This window comes from Podospora anserina, chromosome 4, assembly GCF_000226545.1.
Source record: "Podospora anserina S mat+ genomic DNA chromosome 4, supercontig 4".
NCBI lineage: Eukaryota > Fungi > Ascomycota > Sordariomycetes > Sordariales > Podosporaceae > Podospora > Podospora anserina.
The window spans coordinates 460,534-481,581 of record NW_001914850.1 but is presented as its reverse complement, the minus strand read 5'-3'; the positions used below and the strand labels follow the sequence as shown (position 1 = coordinate 481,581).

Below are 21,048 nucleotides of genomic sequence, written 5' to 3'. Positions count from 1 at the left end.
ATTAGAGGCAGAATGCAGACTTGATATCCATAGGTAATTGCCAGCCTCTATCCGCCGAGCCGCGATGATCGCCCTTGTCTCAGAGGCAGGTAAGAAACGAGTCTCTGACCACATACAACGTGTCATGGCGATTTGAATGTTGCCCGCCAGCTCTCGGCCGCAATAGCCCACGGCTATCGGGATCGTCGCTGGAATATGAGACCGCCAAGTGCATGGGACTTCGGACAGGAGAGAGCACAAAAGTGGCTTCTTGTGGTGTCGTTACCTAACCACCTACTAACCAGCAAGTGTGAACCTCTTCTGCTGCCAGGTTGTTTTGGTCGGCGATGCGGGCCAGGGCATGCGGCCCACTGCTGAAGAGAGTGGAGACCCCACTGCTGGAAAAACCCCCGGTCCTCGAATCGGCCCTAGCGGTCGTTGACGTCCAGTAGCGCACAGGGCAGCTGCAGCAGAATTTTTTTTTAGGCCACCCACACCAATTACTGCCAATTCACACAGTCCCAAGCATCCATTCATTCCTCCAGCAGAAAACACTTCTCAAATTTGATGCCATCACATCCATCCATCCTATTTCATCCTATTGCATTTGCAGTCACAGCCATCCATCATTACCACCACCTCGACCACTCACTTCTCTCTCTTTGCCCCAACCGGCTTAGCCATCTGCTGGCGACTCACTGCCTTGCTTCATTAGCCCATCCAAAGATGGCCTTCTGCAGCCGGTCATCAGGCACTCGACATATACACTACAGACACATCATGACGGCCTCTATTTACTGTCCGTGGAAAGGATAAACGGCCCCAAGATCGGCAACCAAGTCTTTTCATCCATCCCTCCCCCTCTTCTGTCTCTACACAGACACCCCCACGTTTCTTTTCAGAGACACCGGCAGGGCAGGGCAGGGCATGGCATGGATGATGGATGTCTGCGAGACAACAGAAGCCATCAGGTCCTGTTCCTGTTCTCTGTCTTCACCTTTCCACCAACCAACGGCTTCGGCGGGAGTTGCGGTGTCAGACCGCCAGCTCTAAGCAGCCGAAATAGGAGCCAATATGGCTTTCGGCTGCTGCACCTGACCCTGACTGTGTCGTACTGTCAGCGCTCTCTTTTCTCAACAAGGCCCGGCAGCAAAATGGCGGCCATATCAAGATCCGGGCAGCGGAAATATTCGGTTTCCTTTGCGACCCAACGCCACGGGCCCAAGACCCGGCAGGTAGTTTTGACTTTGTCCTACCATCCATCACTCAGCGCCGCCATCTGGCTGCCCTCATTTGCCGGGTTCGTCAGTCACTCGCGGTACATCGCCCGGCCGCACGGTTAAAATCACGAGGACGCATTGTCCCTCGAGTTCCTGATATGTCACTTCTGGCATTCGGCAACACTCTTCAAACCAACGACATTTGATCGATATCGATCGTGTGCACCGCCGAGACTTGACTACTGTTGCCCTCGGGTGTTCTCTCTCTCCATGCGGTATTCCTATCGGACAGGCGGAACGCCTGCGCTGCAACCACCACCCTCACGAACACCTTCGCAGGTGGTGGCGCTCAGTTCGAGGTTCTCGATGACGACGAGCTGGGGTGGGCTGATACTCCCCTTCCCCCCAGCATGTCTCATTCGGCCCTTGCTGAAGAGCTCAGAGTCGATCTGTTTGTGCAACCAAACAGCCGGCTTCGGTCAACGTTCTAGAAGCATATCCCCGCAGCTTCCATTGGGGTTGCGAGTTTCCGGGAATTTATCGGACCTCACACCTTGCCCAAGAGCAATTCTTGCGCGGCCAAGTCCTCTGACCAATTTCACTCGCGACCCTCGCGACAAGTTCATCACGAAGATGCATCTCCGCCGAGGGATTACCAGCACCCCAACCCTCCAAAGGACCCTTGCACGTTTACGACTCGGGGGATTTTTGCGGTAGTGGAAACCATCGAACCACTTCATGCTGCGCTTGATTAGTCTTGTTTGGACGATCACGGCTGCCCGGTTCTCGGCTATCACAACGCCTGGGCGCGTTCTTGGTGCGCGGGGTATGCCTTTCCCCAATGGTGATGGCTTCTGAACATGGCCAGCGTCACTCGTCGAGTGTTGCCCTGCAGGTGGTGTTGGTGCCAGGCATTAGAGCATGGAGCTCTCCGAGCTTGCCTAGTGGTGGGGGACGGTCGGACTAAGCCGATTGCCAGTGTTGGTGATTGGTAGGTATGTCGGTGAGAGAAAGATTATTGGTCGACAGCCCTGCAGCTCAAGCGAGTATCGGGCGCTGAACTTCTGTCAATGACCCCTCATCCTGATTTTACACACGCTTTCATTCTTTCTTTATCACCCCACGCCCCGAGCCTCCCACGTTCGTTTTGAATGTGGGCAGACCCCCATGGGCAGCACCGCCATGTCATGGACGAGCTTCGATGGCTCTTCTTTCTCGGTATTAGATGGGTATGCTTGGCTTGGGCTGGTCGCATGTCGCAATGGGGGTCACACGTGAGGCCCGGCCTCGCCGTCTGCTGTGTGAGAAGATGATAGGGGCAGCGTCGTTTGGTGGTCGGTGATGGACTGGCTTCCGTGGTGCGGTCGAGGTCAGCCAGCTCCTTCAAGCATGTGTCCTACATCGGCAGGAGCTGAGTTCAGGAGATGCTGCAAGATGCCGACTTGGCTAGAACCCTGGTGACATGGGGAAGGAGCCTCTTGTCGTGTGTACATGGAGGTACTTGGCCGCTGAGCCTTTGAAGATTACCCATGTTTCATGATGGCGTCGACTTGTGTGCATGCAAGATGCAGGTCAAGACGTAAGTGGAAGTCTCTATCTGTTTTGTCCGAGTAGCTTCTGCTCTCAATGTTCTCGCCTTCGTACACTTTTGCCCTGGCAGGATCTCGCTTTTTCGCGTTTTCCTACACCGCAGTCACTACCCCATTGACTCGGCTGGATGCCACAGGGCATAGATGAAACATTTTGACCCATTGCTGGGCGCCCGCGTTGAGAAGACGTTTTGCTCTTTAAGGATATTCGGGAATCAGTAGAGGTTACATTTTATTTTGCTTTCTTTTTCATGGCATTGCGTGCATCACCGGACATGAATAAGGATGGGTACGAGAAAGGAAGTTGGAGAGAGTTTGCATCCCCCACACTTCGTTAGTTTTGTCTGCAGGAGGCTGCAGGGTATGACGAGGAGGTTATCCAGTTGCCCTGGGAGCTGTCCCACACCCTCGGCCGATCCAGTGTGGGATAGTTTTCCGAGTGCCTTTGCGACAGGGGTGTCATGGAAGACTCCTGCGACGCTGTTGAAGCTCTGACCACATCGGAGAGGAGCGGCTGTGATAGCTACTCGTCAAGGGCTCTGGATGTCGGATATGACCGTCAGCGATGTTGTGGCAGACGGGGAAACTTGAACAAAAGGGGAAAGTCGTTGCTATCACAGAAAGCTTAACCAAAAAGCAGGTGAAACCGGCACGCATGTATCACTCTGCAGACGGCCGACGTCAACGATCGGAAACGCAACGGTTCTGGTTGGCAGGTTGGGATGGTAGAGCTTGTTGTTTAACCCCCTTATGCTTGGGGATATGCGAAGGCGGAATTCGTAACGTTCCGGTAGGTTGGGTAGCAGTAGCGGTAGGCCATATGTAGCACACATCACAATCGCAAGATAAGCAGCAAGACAATCCTGTCGGTTTTGTATATGTTGCACAGGATGGATACCCCGCGCAGTTGTGACAGCCATCTGGGACCGATACGCGACGCTTGTTGACGTCGCACAGCTGCATGTGTGTGTGTGTGTGAAGTGCGGTTGTGTTGGATGCGAAGCTTGTGTATACATGAACAACGTCGTTCGAGGGGCAAGCTGACGGAGGGGAGCTGGCGTCATGTGTGCGAGGGCGATGCACATGGTTCAAGTGGACGTTCGATTTGCCAGCAAGAGAAAAAGCTGGTAGGTAATAATCCAAGAGGAACTGATGACCTCTGTGTCTGTGGACTGGACCCGATGCAGTGGGAGAGACAGAGAGGGTGGTGGGGGGGAGGAGGGGTGGGGAGGGGGGAAGCTTTTGAGGGTTGCGTTGCTGTGTTGGACAACAGCTGTGGGTGGTTCGTTCTCTTTCGGTTTTGTATGTCTTTTTGACTTGAGTTTGGTACCAAGTGGATGATGGCTTGAGTTTGCTCCAGACAAGTACCCAGTACCTTACAATGAGTACCCTTTTTTTTCGTTTTGGGCCATTGTGCGTGTGTGTCTCTGTGTGTGTATGTGTGTGGGCATGCCACTTTTTGCTTTTTCTTATGGAGAGGGCTGACTGGCTTATGGGTTGAAAGAAATTCGGGGTCCTTCAGGCCGAGGCGGCGAGGATGGGGAGTACACGTTGTTTTACTATATGGGATGGTGATGAAGGTGTTATTTCCGGTGATGATGGGCGGGGGGATATAACTTTTTGTTTGCATGGGAGGGAGGTTGACCTGGTGGGTGAGAAGACAATGTTTGGGTGGTTGTTGTTGTTGTTGTTGTTGTTGTTGTTGTTGTTGTTTCTGATGTTGTTGTTTTTGCCGATGTTATAGATGATACACAGATATGTATATATATATATTATATATATGATTGTATAAGTAGAGGTCGTCCTCGCCCTGCCCAGACATCGCCAAGCCGGGCATCTAAGGGGACTGCCGCTCGCACAGTTGAGAAAAAAGAATGGAAACTTTTTTTACGGACCAGTTCCGGTTCTTTCTCCACGATGCTGGCCGCGTTCGGCACCGGTTCCGTTGGGTTGGTTCGCATCATCCATCCCATCCTATCCATTGTTTGTTCGTGTGTGTGTGTGTGTGTGTTGCTGACCTCCCTCCTCTCCTCCCCCACTTTTTCCCTTCAAACTTCCCCGCAGTTCTCCCTCAGAGGGAAAAGCAGTTTTCTTGGCGATGAACCGAACCGCGGTTTCTCCACACCACCACTTTAGTGACGCCATTCACGCCAACCACACCACACCTTTCTCTCTCCTTTCCCAACGACCGACTGACTGCTGCCCTCCATCCCATCTTGTATGCGGAGTTTTGCGTGACGTGATCAATCAGCATCTGTTTTGTTTTCGCCCCTGGTGGTCAAGGGTTGATTGATGCTCATTGCTTTTTTTCTTCTTCCTGTTTTGCTTCTGACCACTAAATTTCCGAAGAGAGGGAAGCGGGTCTAAACTCCAATCGGCGACCGATCAACTACTACACCGAGACTTGTGGGAGAGACGTGGGGGATTGGATTGGATTGGGACGCTTATACAAGGCTAAGGGTAGCCACAAACCACCGAGGGTTTGAAAGACGTCGGTTTACGAAGGAGAAAGGGTTTTAATTCCGCGAGCGAGCGAGAGGTGTGAGGTTGTCAGAAATCAGATTACGGAGAGGAAATCATTGAGGAAGTCCCGGTCAAGAAAGTTTGGGGGATTAAGAGAGCCGGGGTTGAGAGAGTTTTTGGTTTGCGGACGGGCGAGAGATACATGGGCCTGCTTCTTTGAGGCAAAGGGTTTCTACAAACGGGACCATCATAATACAGAAGGAGGCGGGCTATCACGGCAAGTGTTCCCGGTTGACTACACTTACTTGACACAGCTTGGGTTGGTAAAAACAACACCAAGGCCAGTCAGCAGTAAGGACAAGAAGGACGGTGTCAGCAACAAAACACAGAGAATTAGTCTCACAGAGAATTGAGCACAACACGCACTTCGGGTCTAACGGCAGCGCATATTACGAGGTGAGGGATAAACAACCCTCATCATCAACAACAACAACAGCAGCAGCAAAATCCTGCTCGGAAAATCAGGTTCTCGACAGTAGGGCAAAAACCAACGACAGCAACAGTTCGGGAAGCTTTTCCTTTTACGTATTTCTCTGCTGAAAGGGAAGTAAGGGGCTGTTGACCTGAAGAGAACCGACAGACGGGAGAGGGTATACACGGCTGAACGGCAAAGGGAACACCAGAGGCAATACGCCGGAATTCCCGTTGGTTATACAGCAGACAGGGAAAGAAGAGGTAGGGTCAGGAGAGAGGGGGTTACATACATACTGTTCGGGAGTGAAGAGAGATAAGGCGGGCTTTGGGTTGTTGCACGGCAGTATTTTGCATTTCCGAGGTCGTTATTGGGGGTTTTTTTTTTGGTTTTTTTTTTTTTGAGTGAGGGAGGATAATGAGTGGGTTATATCGTGCTCCGAAGGCGGGGGAGGATCCGGATAGGTGAGTTTCCTGGGGGAGGATCAGGGTTGAAAGGTGAGGGAGGTAAGCTGACCGTGTGCTGGGAATAGGCCGGTGAATGTTGTTTTTGTTGGGGCTGGTGCGGTTGGTTGTTTTTATGCTTCGAGGTTGCATCATGTGAGTTTTTTTTTATAGTTTTTTTTTTGTCTTCATATGAGAGAGGGGGGTGTTGTTTACTGATGATTGCGGGGAAAGCCTGATCATAATATTCACGTGTCTCTTATCGCACGCTCAAACTACCGCGCCTTGGAGGAGTCGGGGGTCACGCTCCAGACTCACACGTTTGGGGATTACACTTTTCGTCCTGCGGCTGTTTACCCTTCACCGGATGCTGCGTCCAAGGGAGCAGTGAAGCAGTGGGACTACATCATCGTCACGACGAAGGCCCTCCCAGATGTGTCAGACGACTCGGCGCTTATTGCCCCGTTGGTGTCGGAGGGGTCGTGTATAGTCCTCATCCAAAACGGGGTCGGGGTGGAGGAGCCGTATCGACTGCGCTTTCCTGCCAACCCGATTGTGTCTGGGGTGACTGTCATCTCGGCGGAGCAGATCTTCCCTGGGGTGATCCGGCAGAACCGCTGGACACGCCTTCACCTTGGGCCGTACTCTGATAGTGCAAACTCGACTAGCGACAGCGTCGAAACGGGAGACGGCACAACGGGGGCTTTGGTGCCCCCTTCCCCGACCCCAACCCCGGATTCTGACTCTGACTCTTTGAACGAGACTCTCCTCTCTGTCGGCCTGGATCACTGCGACAGGCTGGGCCACTATTGGACTGCCTTTGGCTCGATTCCTGACATTACCGTGTCGAGTGAGATCGACCTGCAACTCATCCGCTGGCACAAGCTGACCATCAACGCGGCGTTCAACCCGTCGTCTGTCTTGTCGGGCGGGTTGGGGAACGCGGATATGGTGCGGGATCCGGAGCTTAGGCGGCATTTGTACGGGGTGATGAAGGAGATTTGGGACGCGGCGCCGAAGATACTTGGGAGGGGGTTTCCGGGGAAGCTGGCGGGGCCGGAGAAGATATTGAAGAGCACGGAGAGGAATGTGGGGAGCAAGCCGAGCATGTTGCTTGACTGGGAGGCGGGGAGGCGGATGGAGCTGGAGGTTATATTGGGGAATCCGGTCAGGTTGGGGAGGCGGAGGGGGGTGGAGTTGAGAAGGATGGGGACGCTTTATGCTTTGTTAAGGAGTATGCAGGCGGTGAGAGAGGGGAGGAAGGCTAGGTTGTGAGGGAAGGTATGTATATATATATATTGCTGGTGATGTTGACGTTGAAGAATGAATCTTGTTTTTTTATTTTGCTGAAATAAGTTACGTGATGGGTGTGTTGACTTGACAAGTGGTTCATTGTAGGTATCTAGTTGGTAATCACATCTGTATGTGCGCGAAGAGCTTCACTTGCAGGGCCCTTGTCGTCGCGATTCTCTTCATAACTCTTGCTCATACCTCGACATATCTTGCGTGAAGTGTATTACTTCTAGACATGACTCAACCAATGGCTTTTGGAAGCGCAAATATCTTGCCAAGCGGTCTTTGTCTGAATAGGTACATCTCTTTTCAGCTCTCTTTTTACATCCCTCCGCTTTGTGTATGATGTAGGGCGGGGGGGCCTACATTGTGAATTGAAGATAGTACTCGGTAGAGACTTGTATCGCAAGGTCCTGGGTGCCCTTGGGAGGTTTGTGAAAGATAGCTTCTGACCAAGGTAGGTAGGTAGGTAGGTAGGTAGGTAGGTAGGTAGGTAGGTAGGTAGGTAGGTAGGTAGGTGGGTGTCTTGAGAGCCCTCTCGACGAACTTCCGAGGTCTGTTGATATAAATATAGATGTATATATATTGTATGTATTACGTGTTCTTAACGCCCTTTTTCGACTCTTTCTTTTCGGCACCCTCGTTTCGAGTACTTTTGGCAGACTCCAAGTTATTGTGCACAGCATTCTGGAAGACTTTTGGCATGGGACAGTAGGTGGTTTGGCTTACGCTGATACAAGCCGCGTGTAAAAAAGATGTTGCTGGACTCTCATCGTGGGTATCGGGAAGGTAGGTTGTTGAGGAAAGAGTTTATCATCGGGTCATTTTATAGGTTATTGCTTTAACAACTTTGGAGACGTGTTTCAAACATGGAAACATTATTCTTGGATTTCACGGCAGCGAGGGAAAGATAGTTTTGAAAGAAAAAAAGCGAAAAAAAACTTTCATTTTGAACCCTGATGGGTTGAAGGTGTTTCCTGTGTTTTTGTTAGTAGTAAAATGGGGGAGGGGGGACTTACCTGAAGACTAAGTGCTCTACTCAAGAGGATGCTGCTGCTTGTTTTTCCTGCTATTTTATTAGTGGTTTGAAGGCGGCGGGGAATGACTTACCTGGATGTTCTGTAAGTTAGATACCTATGGGTTAGTTGTCCTTGAGTTGGGTAGATCTGAATGTTAGTATTGCATGGACCTCTCGATAAAGAGGCTGGAAACGGGGTTCCCTCGAAATCGCGGATCCGCGGAGGCGGAGAGATCTGTTGTGTTAGCGAGATTCATATAAACTTGTTATCATCCTGGGATGTATATCGTGTCAAGCATCCCGGTTAGATATTCGGAGAAGTTCTTTCGGGGTTCGGTATCGGCACGGACGATGGTGATCGGTTTGATATCGGTGTGGTGTTCCTGGAAGATGCCTGACCTTGGTCAGTAAATGGTTAGCAGTGCTCGGCTTGACATTGACATGACAGGCTCTTTATGTAAGACCTTGAAGTTAATGCATGGGTTTGAAGAAGAGGGTACGTAGGGCTTCGAAGCCAAGATGTGAGCTCAGATATTGGAAATTAGGGGATTACATGATGGAATGAGAGAATGCCTGTCAATCCAGTGATGTGTAGTAAGGATCGAGTCGCAGAGAGAGTGCCGCGGGGCGGCGTATATACTCCGTTGGAGATCAAAGAAGAGATCGGATGGCAGAGACCCCGGGGCTGTTGTTCACATGTCCACAAAGGGCATTGTCTCGATATATGGCCAAGTTTGAGATGAATGCTACTGTTAGAGTCCTTGTTCCCATCGAAGACATTATCTGCCGAGAATAGAGGCTGCATCTGACAAAGAAATTGGTGTCCGATCAAGCCCCTGTCTTGACAGATCTTGGACTGCTAATGCCAGATCTAACCATCGCCGCTTGGCCGTGCTCAGCTTAACTCCGGGGTCGAGATTACGTTTCGAGCTGCAAGTGAGGCCCATCGAGAGGCCTCGTTGCAGAAAGAAAATGCTTGTCAGGTTCAGACGAACGGGATAATCCGTTATGCCCGAGACACCACTGAAGAATTGCTCCTCTCTGCCCCTCCATGTGCCCCTCATCACCTCCCAATAGCCTCAACCAGCCAACCCTGTGTAGCCCGGAGCATCTTGTCCACATCCCCTGTGATTGGCTGAAGGGCGAGCAGCCATGCTACGTCATGCGTTTCGGTTCTGTGTGCTAGGAAATGACGTCAAAGTCAGGTAATAAATCCCTAGAGGCATGAGGATAGAGAGAGGGAGGAAGATATTGAGGTTTCGGGGCAACTTTCTCAGGGTCTCGGGGCTGGGTTTACTATTTGATATTTATGGAATCAGACACCACCGAGCAAACGGTTTCCTGCAGGAGTTCTGGATCGGACTGTGGAGCCGATCCTCAGCGGGGCCGATGAAACGGGCCCCGCTTGTTTCTTCTGGAAACCTGAATTGGGCGATTGGGAGCACAGCGGGAGCTCCAAAGGTTTTGTTGAAGCCAACAGCTTCACAGCTGTATGTTAGAAATTGGGGGGTAGATCTGGGCTGGGATGGGATGTCTCGGCAGGTAACTTACCTACTCCAAAAACCTTACCTAGCTGCGCTATGATACGATGCAGGAAGCAACGCCGTTTTAACCGCATGAGGTGTGATGCTCACCCATGGGCCATGGACCACCATCCATCATCAGCTAGGCACTTCTGCGGGCTCTTGGAGCGTCTTGGCGGAGACTATTCCATTTGATGGGACAGAGAGAGGGAAAAGTCCTCGGAAAAACATCCGCCACTCGGGGGTCCTCATTCATCTGTTCTTTTTGCGCTTACTTGCCACCCAGCGTGTCGACCGAGTCCCCAGTCCCCTCTCTCCCGTCGTCAAACACTCTCTCCCACATCCAGCTCCCTGGGACGCACACTTGAGCGGGAGGCGCTTTCCCGGCGGGTGCCCCCTTTACACTTGTCACTAGAGCTCTGGATTCTAGCTTCAGACCAGGCCGACACCTCGACCGTCTCCATCGGTCTTTTGCACTTGCGGCACCGCATCGACACGTGAATCGCACCGGCCGCGGCACCGCAACGAACCTGGCGATTGACAACAAACGACCATTTTGTCCCCTCTGTTCCCCCTAGTCCTCCTGTTACCATCCCACCGTCCTATATTCCCTCCTCCCACAGCCGACCTGATCAACATCCAACAGTGGCTCAACTGGCTACAAACCGACCTTGGAACGATCAGAAAACCTACACTTACGTACTGTGCTCTCTTTTGCCCTGCCGCTCGCCCAAAGATCTGCAAAGCTAGGGGCCAAGATCAACCACACCACCCTGACCTGGTGTGCGACCCGCCTCTGCTCACCTGCCCGCCCTGTGATCAGGTTTTGACATCCATTTCTCAGAATCCCATCCCCCGTTGCTGGACCCTCTTAATTACGTCTCGTGAATTGGAGGGCCAAGGTGCTTCGCTTCGTAGGTCCCTCGGTCAAAGCTGCCATCCCGCACAACACAACTACACGATAAAACACACTCCGGTCTCGCTCGACAGGCCACACAGCTAGGAGGAATCTGACAAAAAATTTTTGGCGACGGTATAATTGATCGAGCCGTGGTGTCTTGATGCCCGAGGGGAATGATTGTATAACTCGGTCTGCCGCGGAAGCTGGTCCTAACGACGAGGCTACTAGGTCTCGCGACGACGTCTTTCCCGGCATGGATCCAAAAGGAGGTGCCCCAGAGGATGGGAAACCGACACTTGACAGAATCGCCACCGACGTGGGCGACAAAGAGGAGGTATGCACCGAGTCATCGACAACTGGAACCACCCATGTTGACACAGGCACTTCCATCCCAAGTGAGGTTACGCAGTCGCCAACGGCCATGTCGACCGCCGTGTCATCATGGAGTGCGTCTGAAGATCGCCAGCTCGGCCAGGGGACCGCTCAGGATCCCACAGATCGCGTCTTTCCCATCCGATCCGTCATCAGTGTTGGGGAGCCTGGGCCGATGGGGAGAAAGTCGAGCGAGCAGGAACCGCGACGGAAGATGTCGCTTTCAGAGCCAGGACATACGCCAATCCCTCCGACCCCAGGTTTCGGCAATGGGAAACAACTGGAGCTACATTCGGAGCGTACTCCATTTGCACGGGGCCGGTCTGCAGTTGCGGCTTCGCTGCCTGTGACTCCGGCAGCCGCTCCGTGGTCGCCGCCCGCTCCCACTGCGCGAGAGCGTCGACAACAGACTGTGTCAGGGTCGCTCTCCAGCATTCAAGCGGACGCAGAAAGATACGGCAATCCCATACCGCTCTCTCTGGCCGATTCATCCGACGAGGAGCAGGCCGTAACCGAAACACCGAGTCGCGCCGAGGAAACCCTATCAGAACGCAAACCCTCCATCGCCCCGTCGATTCCCGACTCGCTCTACACAACTCGCTTCACGCATGTCATGACGGACGAGGGACACGCCGTCATCACGGGGCGGGACGGGAAGCTGCAGCGGTGCGAGGATGAGCCCATTCATACCCCTGGCGCGGTCCAAGGGTTTGGCATGCTTCTGACTCTGCGTGAAGACGCCGAGGGCCGGTTGCAAGTACGGCACGTCAGTGAAAACTCACAAAAATTCATTGGGTACCGACCCCAGGAGCTGTTCGCACTCGACGATTTTCTGGATATCCTCAGCGACGAGCAGGCCGATAATCTGCTGGACCATGTCGACTTCATTAGAGACGAGGATGCAGATCCAGCAACCAACGGTCCCGAGGTCTTCAGTCTGTCTCTCCGCCCGCCAAATCATGACAAGTCTGTCAAGCTGTGGTGTGCCATTCACATTAACCCGGCACATCCCAATCTCATCGTGTGCGAATTTGAGTTGGACAATGACCTTCAAAATCCATTACGCCCTGTCGATGAAGACACGCTTAATCTGCCAGAGGATACACTGCAGTCGAACCCGACCTTGGAAGAGCTCACCGAGTCCACCGAGATTCTGAGCAAACCATTGCGGGTGTTGAGGAGCGCGCGAAAGCGTAGGGGAGAGGCCGGCGCCATGCAGGTGTTCGACATTATGAGCCAAGTGCAGGAACAGCTCGCCAACGCGCCAAACCTAGAGATCTTTCTGAAAATTCTGGTGGGCATCGTCAAAGAGTTGACAGGTTTTCATCGCGTCATGATTTACCAGTTCGATTCCATGTTTAACGGCAAGGTGGTCACGGAGCTTGTCGACCCAGCACTCACCAGGGATCTGTACAAGGGACTGCATTTTCCTGCCTCTGACATTCCGAAACAGGCGCGTGAACTGTACAAGCTCAACAAAGTTCGCCTTCTCTATGATCGAGACCTCGAAACGGCCAGAATTGTGTGCCGGTCGATAGAGGACCTCGAAGTGCCCCTGGACATGACCCATTCCTATCTCCGGGCCATGTCACCAATTCATCTCAAATACCTCGCCAACATGGCTGTTCGCTCCTCCATGTCGATATCGACTAATGCCTTTGGCGACCTGTGGGGGCTGATTGCCTGCCACTCGTATGGCCCCAAGGGCATGCGAGTCTCGTTTCCCATCAGGAAGATGTGCCGGCTGGTCGGCGACACAGTTTCGCGCAACATTGAACGCCTCTCCTACGCATCGCGTCTGCAAGCTCGCAAACTGATCAACACGGTGCCCACCGAACACAACCCGTCGGGCTACATCATTGCCTCCTCCGACGACTTGCTCAAGCTCTTCGATGCCGATTTTGGAATGCTTTCTATTCGAGAAGAGACCAAGATTCTAGGAAAGGTTGAGCATTCTCAGGAGGCCCTGGCAATGCTCGAGTATCTCCGGCTTCGGAAATTCACCTCCGTCCTCACCACGCAAGACGTCAAGGTTGACTTTCCCGATTTGCATTACCCGCCCGGGTTTCAGGTCATCGCTGGCCTGCTATACGTCCCCTTGAGCGTCGGCGGCAATGATTTCATCGTTTTCTTCCGCAGGGGCCAGGTCAAGGAAGTCAAGTGGGCGGGAAATCCGTACGAGAAAACCTTTAAAGAAGGGACAGAGGCCTACCTCCAGCCGCGGACGAGTTTCAAGGTGTGGAACGAGACCGTGGTGGGCAAGAGCCGAGACTGGTCTGAGGAACAGGTCGAGACGGCCGCAGTGCTGTGCTTGGTCTACGGCAAGTTCATCGAGGTCTGGCGGCAGAAGGAGGCGGCGCTGCAGAGCAGCCGGCTCACAAGACTCTTGCTGGCAAACTCGGCCCACGAAGTGCGCACGCCGCTCAACGCCATCATTAACTACCTCGAGATCGCGCTGGAAGGCTCCCTGGATCAGGAAACCAGAGACAATCTGTCACGTTCCCACTCGGCGTCAAAGTCGTTGATTTATGTCATCAATGACCTGCTGGATCTCACCAAAACCGAGGAGGGCCAGGAGCTCGTCAAGGACGAGATTTTTGACCTGCCAGCCTGCGTCCGGGAAGGGACGGAGCCCTTCAAAAACGACGCCAGGCGGAAGGGCATTGAATACGAGTTCATCGAGCATCCCGGGCTTCCAAAGTTCGTGTATGGGGACCAACGTCGCGTCCGACAGGCAGTTGCCAACGTGACAGCGAATGCCGTGCAGCACACATCGGCCGGTCATGTCAGGGTCGAGCTGTACCTGGCCGAACTCCTTGGGCGTCGAGTTCGGGTCGAGATCGTGGTGCAGGACACGGGCTCGGGTATGAGCAATACCCAGCTCGATGCCTTGTTTAGAGATCTCGAACAAGTCTCTACGGATGAGGGTGACGATATGTTCAGTCCGCTCGAGGGCGCCCACGACAAGGAAAAGCCGGAAAAGGACAGAACTCTTGGGTTGGGGCTGGCAGTAGTGGCGCGTATCTTGCGAAACATGGACGGCCAACTTCGGCTCAAATCTGAGCCGGGCAAAGGATCTCGCTTTGTTATGCAGTTGCCGTTTGAGCTTCCCGAGGATGCCGCCTCGGCAGACGGGACAGCGACAGCCTTGGGTGCCCTGTCAGAGACTTCCAGAACTGGATCCGTCGCGGCAGCGTCGACACCTCGACCCACCGACGGAGAGGTCATCGTCGTCAACAGGGGAAGCGGCGGATCCACCCATACCAACCAGTCGATATCAGCAAAGAAAAGCTTTGATGACTCCAAAAGCACGCACAGCCACCGTAGCATAGCCAGCAAGAGCAGTGCCAAGAGTGGGATGAGCGACGCCGAACGGTTAATCGATGCTATCCAAACACCCATCACCTGGGGCGAGTTGGACCCTGAATTAGCCAAACAACGACGGAGCTCCCGAGGCGCATATTACAATCCACCAGCACCAGGTACCAAAGACGGCCATGCAACACGCTCTCTGAGCCCTACAGGGCGGGTCAGGCCATCTGAACCTACTCGGTCAGGCTCTTCTCCCACCAACATCAAACAGCAGTCACAACCTCTCACCGAACCCCCTGCCTCTCACGAAAGCCCACCGGGAGTGCGGTTCATCAACGACTCCAGGACCCCGCTGAAACCTGTACGCATACCAGACGAGTACCACGACAAGCCATCGCTGCCTCAGCAGAGCGAGATGTCGGGTATCCTCTTTGAAATACCGCCCACCCCTGACGTTCGAGAGGACACCTGGAAGGTTGCCGCCTCGACGAGTGCGGGCGAGGTTGTTGCCACGCCAGGCTTGGAAGTCCTCGTTGCCGAGGACGATCCGATCAACCTCAAGGTTTTGAGGAAGCGGTTGGAAAAGGCTGGGCACAAGGTTTCCCATGCGCTGAACGGCGAAGATTGCGCGACAATGTATGGGGAGAAACCTAGGGGCTATGATGTGGTGCTCATGGATATGCAGGTATGTTTCTCTCTCTCGTCTTGCCTTGGTCGCAACCCTTTGTTAATAACGAGCAGATGCCCATCGTGGACGGCCTTACTAGCACCAAGATGATCAGGACATTCGAGACATCGAGCAGCCGCCCTCAGCCCCCCGAACTGTCCGCCATTGCGCAGAACCATGGGAGAATACCAATCATTGCGGTCTCGGCGAGCTTGGTGGAGAGGGAAAAGGACACGTATGTTGATGCGGGATTTGACGGGTGGATTCTGAAGCCCATCGACTTCAAGAGGTTGGAGGAGCTGTTGAAGGGGATTGTGGATGATGGGGTGAGGGAGAGGGCGTTGTATGTGCCGGGAGAGTGGGAGAGGGGGGGCTGGTTTGCTGCGAGGAGTGGGCAGCAGGAGGCGATGGTGAATTAGGGGGTCACTACTGCGAAGAGTAGAAGGGGGAGTGGGTACTTTGTCTGGGATTGAGAAAGGTTACGACTGGTGGGATAAGGGGTGTGCTCGGAAGAACGATGTTGTTTGTTGGGTGACCTGAATCATGAGACCTGCTGCCACACTTGGAGGGTAGAAGAACAACGTTTGGAACAGTCCTGGCTTTAGAGGAGGGGAGCGGGAAGCGAGGCGTTTTTTCTTTTGTGTGTGTGTGTGTGTCTGTTTCGAGGATGGGTCACAATAAAGAAGGGGGGGAGGAGTTGGGAAGGATGAAATTGGATTGGGGCTGTTGCTTTTGCCCGATTCAAAAGGCTGATGATACCATTCATATATATTAGCTGATTAAAACCATAAACCTATTACCTACCTATGTGGCCGTGTCTTGTCCAAGAATCTGGGGTTAGTGAAGATTGTCGGAAGATAAAACTGCGGATGGAGTGTAGACACTTGGGCTCTTAGATGACAACTTTATGGTGTGGAAGGTGAGACTGTTGGTTACGGCTGCTGATGCTCGTTCAGTAATCCCCATCTCCCAAATGTTTCCTTTCCACTAGGACCTTAACCATATCACGTCTCTAAAGTCGTATGCTCTCCCTACCCATTGTTTTTTCCCCTCTGAAATTTTCACATCCCAACATACCGTCTTCGGTACCTCTCAGCTCCTTCCCTCCTCATCATCAGGGCACCGCAAGACAGCGGGCAAAACCCCGATTATTTTTCGGCCGGCAGCGGCCTGGACATTCGATATTTTCCGCCTTCTCCCATCTCCATCTCCACGGCCTTGGCTCTGTATTCATCCATCTTTGTCAACTCTGTCGGCTCCTCCCCGAACCGGGCGGCGTCTATTTTATTTTTATTTTTTTTGTTTTGTTCGGGGATGAGTTTTCTGTGGTGGTTGGTTTATTAGTTGAAACGTGAATGGGAAAGAGAGGTAGACTCTTTGCAGAGTCATTTCCAAGCTGCTGGGAGGTGGTGAGTGCCTGTTTGTTTGCCCCTGAGAGGGGGGTGTGATTCATTGTATTGTTGTAGGCTTGGAAGGATGCAACGAGTTGTGTCATGTTGCTAGCATAATCCATAATCAGGTATTCTTGGGGGGAGAGTAAGACGGTGAAGAGGCAATTCATCAAGGGAAGGGAATCCATGATACCCAGCAGACACGTATTTGACCTGACAGTCAGAAGGGTGACTGAGAGCTGAAAAGAATACCAGTACTCTCTCTCCTCGTGTTTGGGATCTGTCACAGCCTCCCTCCTTTCTGTACTTGTAGCAGCAAACTTCATTGAATCCTAGAAAGTGAACTGACTGACGTATGCAGGTTGCGTGACAGCTGCAGTTCTGAACACGACAGAGAGCTATGACTTGATGTCAAGGCGGTGCGGTGCCTCCTCCTCCTCAAACAAAATATTGTCAAAAAAAAAACGCGTCCCAACACGAACACGGGCGGCAATCAATTAAACTCGAAACACCACCAACCCAACCAATCCCCATCGCCCCAAACCACCCCAAGGTGGGGGCAGACAAGGGGGGTTATGCTTATTCCTCACACTGGAACTTGGCTTTGGCAGCTTTGCCCCCCGTTTCAGAATATCAGCGGTCTGGACCACCGGTAGAAGCTGGACCCCTTCTGCAGCATCAGGACCCCGAAAGGTGCTGCTATTCATGCTTGATATATATATATATATATAGAGAGAGAGAGAGAGAGAGAAAGGGAATATCATGTTAACCGCCCGTCATCCTAATATTTGGCAATCTAATATCACCTGCGCCCGCCGTTGAAGTTGCAGTTGCATCGAGATCATCGCTAGCCCGTCGCATCCAAAAGGCAAGGCTTCGTATTTTCGTGCGATGCATTTTGACATTTCGCTTAGGCCTTTTTTGGTACCTTTTTGTGATTCCATCATCAGGGATTTTGTGGTTGTAATCTGCATGCTAATGAACATTGAAGCCTTCCCTCTGACAAACCACATTTTGCATCATTGTCCACCTGGGTGTCGTGACCCTCCTGTTCAACAAAGAATATCAGTGTGTGTGTGAGAAAGAAAGAGAGAGAGAGGGAGAGAGAGAGAGAGAGGCCATCCATGGGAACCCATGTCTGCCCGATTGCGGGGAAAGTGGATTTTCCTCTTTCACAGATGTGGTGGAAGCTTTTGGCCTGTCTCAGATTGTGGCATGTGTACCACTGAACAGAGAGAACCCGGAGCTGTGAATTGGCTGTCAAACTTGTCCCCGCGCCCTGCCTTCATCAGATAGGTGCATTGGGAGGTCGGTGCCACAGACCCAGGTGATTCTTCAAGGTCCTAGTAGGGAGACATACCAAAGCAGGTCCGGAACTTGATAGAACCTGACGGCCTTGTTGACGGGGGGTATCCTATTGTTGTTATATGTGTGGTGGTGGTTGTGGTTGTCTGATGAGGCGCGGCGGCGCGGGCCACGATGATCCGCTTTTTTAGGGGTCACACCCGCCTCACATAATAAACCTTGACATTACTCTTCAGCCGCCTTTTTCCCCTTTTCTTCCTTCTTTCCTTCTCTTCCTCTCCTCCCAGCTTGCTGCGACCACAGAAGTTTTTCTGTTCCACTGCTTCTTCTTCTTCTTCTTCTTCTTCTCTCCTCTCTTCCACACACGAGCACGACAACGCCCCAGCCAGCTTTGCGACAACGCAGCAGCTTTCCTCCATCTTCAACAACAACTGGACCAACATCGTTAGCTGATACTCATCAACCACCGCCATCATGCCTGGAATCCGTAAGTCCCCATCACATTGGTTTTATCTCCTCGATCATCCATCGCGACGGCCCTGCCTGTCCCCCTCGGCCATTTTGATGGCGTTGCCTCGTGTGCGACTATGCTCGGAAGCCATGTGTCGCGTCGGACAAGGCAAGAGAAGCGAGAAGCGAGAAGCGAGAAGCGGCTGGAAAAGAGGAATATCGTGAGCTAACCGCTTTTGGCGCATAAACAGCATTCGGCGCTCTCGACAACCTGAAGGGCAAGCTCAAGGCTGCCTTCAAGAGCCGGGCCGAGAAGAAGGCGAAGAAGGACGCGGAGAAGGCCAAGAAGGACGAGGCGGCCCCGGCGGCCCCGGCTGCTGCTACTGGTGAGAGCAGCACTGCTGCTCCCGCCGCGGCCGCTGGTACCGCTGCCACTGCTGGCACCGAGGCCACCAAGACCGAGACGGCCCCCGCGGCTGCCCCTGTTGAGACTCCGGCTGGTGAGTTGTGTCTGGTTTCGAAAGTCAGGGAACCTTGGAAAAAAAACTAACAAATGATAGCTGCTACTGAAGCTGCTACTGAAGCTGCTCCCGCTGTTGCGGCCCCTGCTGCCGAGGAGAAGAAGGAGGAGGCTCCCGCCCCAGCTGGTTCGTATCTTTGTGACGGCAGAAAGAAAAACAAAAGTTGAGATGTGCTAACATTAAGGTTTAGCTGCCCCCGCTGCTGAGACCACCGCCGCGGCTGCTGCTCCGACAGCTGCCACCGAGCCGACCCCCGCTCCTGCCCCGGCCCCAGTCGCTGCTGAGCCGGCTCCTGCTCCCGCCGTGGAGACCCCTGCTCCCGCTCCCGCTCCCGCTCCCACTCCGGCTGTCGAGGAGAAGAAGAAGGAGGAGGCGGCTGCTGCTCCGGCTGTCGAGGCCACTCCTGCCTCGACTGCTGCTCCTGCTGCGGCTACCACCACCACTACTGCCTAAGCGCCCCTCACCCCCGCTTCCATAACGAAACGAACGAAGTCGACGGCATAACGAAATACGAAAATGACCATGGCTTTGGTTGCGCGGGAAGCTTAGCGATATTGAGTCGAGTTGGGGTTGAATCTTTTGACCCTTTTTTTTTTCTTTTTTTTTTCTTTTGTTTTTCTTGTTTTTTTTCTTCTTTTTTTCTTCTTGTTTTTTTCCTTCTTCTTTTTTTCTTTTTTCTTTCTTTTTTTTGTGTTGCGAGGCGCTTTTGTTGCTTGGGAAAGGGAAACCAACGGTAATGAATTGTCGAACGAGATACCAATTGCTTTTTTTGTTGTTTTTATACTTTTGCTGTTGAAGCAAGGAGGGAGGGGAACCGGGTAGCTGAGACGGTTATGTGTGTATACTGCTTCGATAACCCCCCACCTGCCGGCCGTTAATAATGAATGAGATGGAGTTGGCGTGAGAGCCGCCGCGGTTTTCTCGAAGTGATTCTAGGAGCCAAAAGAGCAGCTGTGCGTATTCCATGGTTGGCACATCTTACTGAATCACAGACTGAAGTCCAAAAAAACAGCCGTCCGAGCAGCTCATTCTCATAGTTCGAGAAACTAGAGGCGATATCCATACGCTACACTTTAAAAAACTAGATATATCCCTCCTTTTCAGCCGACAAGCGAGTAGCCAACCTCTCCAGCAGCCCTCCCCATCTCGACCAACCTCCTCCTCATCCCCTCCGCCGTCTTTCTTTCTTCCCCCTCCCCCAGACAAGAAAAATCGGCCCGCTCAACCCAGCTCCCGACCCCGTGCTGCAGCACATTCCTCGCCCGCTTCTTCATCCCCTCCCCTCCCCCCATCCGCCCTCCCAACCGACCCGTGAAGCGTCACCCGTTGCTTACCCCCCGAAGTACACCCCCCGATGGAGGATGTTGTTATCGTAAAACACCATAATCCCCCGCCTTCTAGCATCCACCACCACTTGCCCCTCCAAATCACCCCCATGAGGATCAGCCTCCTCGCTCCGCTGCCGTTCGCGGCCGCGAATGCGACCCCGGCACCAAAACCAAACTGCTGTCGTCATACAACGGCAAATTCCACTGCGTATGAGAGTACACCTCCCCCGGTTTACACACCCTCTCCCGTTCCTCCTCCTCCGTCGCCGAGGCGGGAATGTCGTCCCTATGCCAGGAGAGCTCGAACCCTTTCCCGTCGCTGGGCCCACACAGCAGGTTGAACAGTTCCATCACCAGGCCGTCAGGCGGAGGGAGGGAGAGGATTTCCCGGGAGAGGGAGAGCAGCGCGGGGGAGAAGTAGAGCTTGACAAAAGCCTCGCGTTGGGAGGGGGGGAGGGGGAGGGAAGGGTGGAGGAGGTGTTGGACGCCCCAGATGCCGGCCGAGTGCGGGACTAGGGAGGGGTCCCAGGGGGGAAATTGTTTGCCTGTGGTGCGGACGTGGGGCCATTGGCCGGCAGAGGAGAGGGAGATGAGAGTGGATGAGGCGGTGCGGAGGGCGGAGAGGGTGGAGGGGGGTAGGAAGGAGGGGATTATCACGTAGCCGTGGGTTGTTAGCCGGGTTAGGGGGGAGGGGTTGGTCATGGTGAGGATGGAAGAGGCGAACAGTGATTGGAAAAGGGGTGGGATAGCAGGGATGGGGTTGTCAAGTGGGGTGGATGGGTGAGGATGCGGGTTAGGTGA

The 21,048-nt window shown here is 53.3% G+C and overlaps 4 protein-coding genes across 4 annotated transcripts; 3 read left to right on the top strand and 1 right to left on the bottom strand.

Moving 5' to 3' along the window:
- Nucleotides 1-6,388: 6,388 nt before the first annotated feature.
- Nucleotides 6,389-7,441, top strand: PODANS_4_9530 (uncharacterized protein; the record flags this gene model as incomplete). The annotated part of the gene is made up of 1 exon (XM_001905836.1): nucleotides 6,389-7,441. A coding segment is annotated over one exon (1,053 nt), but the record flags the coding sequence as incomplete, so codon positions are not given.
- Nucleotides 7,442-11,154: 3,713 nt separating this feature from the next.
- Nucleotides 11,155-15,671, top strand: PODANS_4_9540 (uncharacterized protein; the record flags this gene model as incomplete). The annotated part of the gene is made up of 2 exons (XM_001905835.1): nucleotides 11,155-15,270; nucleotides 15,327-15,671. The coding sequence occupies 2 exons, from the start codon at nucleotides 11,155-11,157 to the stop codon at nucleotides 15,669-15,671; spliced, it is 4,461 nt and encodes a 1,486-aa protein (XP_001905870.1).
- A 2,751-nt stretch (nucleotides 15,672-18,422) lies between these two features.
- On the top strand, nucleotides 18,423-19,372 carry PODANS_4_9550 (uncharacterized protein; the record flags this gene model as incomplete). The annotated part of the gene is made up of 4 exons (XM_001905834.1): nucleotides 18,423-18,435; nucleotides 18,650-18,898; nucleotides 18,959-19,045; nucleotides 19,110-19,372. The coding sequence occupies 4 exons, from the start codon at nucleotides 18,423-18,425 to the stop codon at nucleotides 19,370-19,372; spliced, it is 612 nt and encodes a 203-aa protein (XP_001905869.1).
- Nucleotides 19,373-20,019: 647 nt separating this feature from the next.
- On the bottom strand, nucleotides 20,020-20,949 carry PODANS_4_9560 (uncharacterized protein; the record flags this gene model as incomplete). The annotated part of the gene is made up of 3 exons (XM_001905833.1): nucleotides 20,020-20,176; nucleotides 20,254-20,316; nucleotides 20,438-20,949. The coding sequence occupies 3 exons, from the start codon at nucleotides 20,947-20,949 to the stop codon at nucleotides 20,020-20,022; spliced, it is 732 nt and encodes a 243-aa protein (XP_001905868.1).
- Nucleotides 20,950-21,048: the final 99 nt, after the last annotated feature.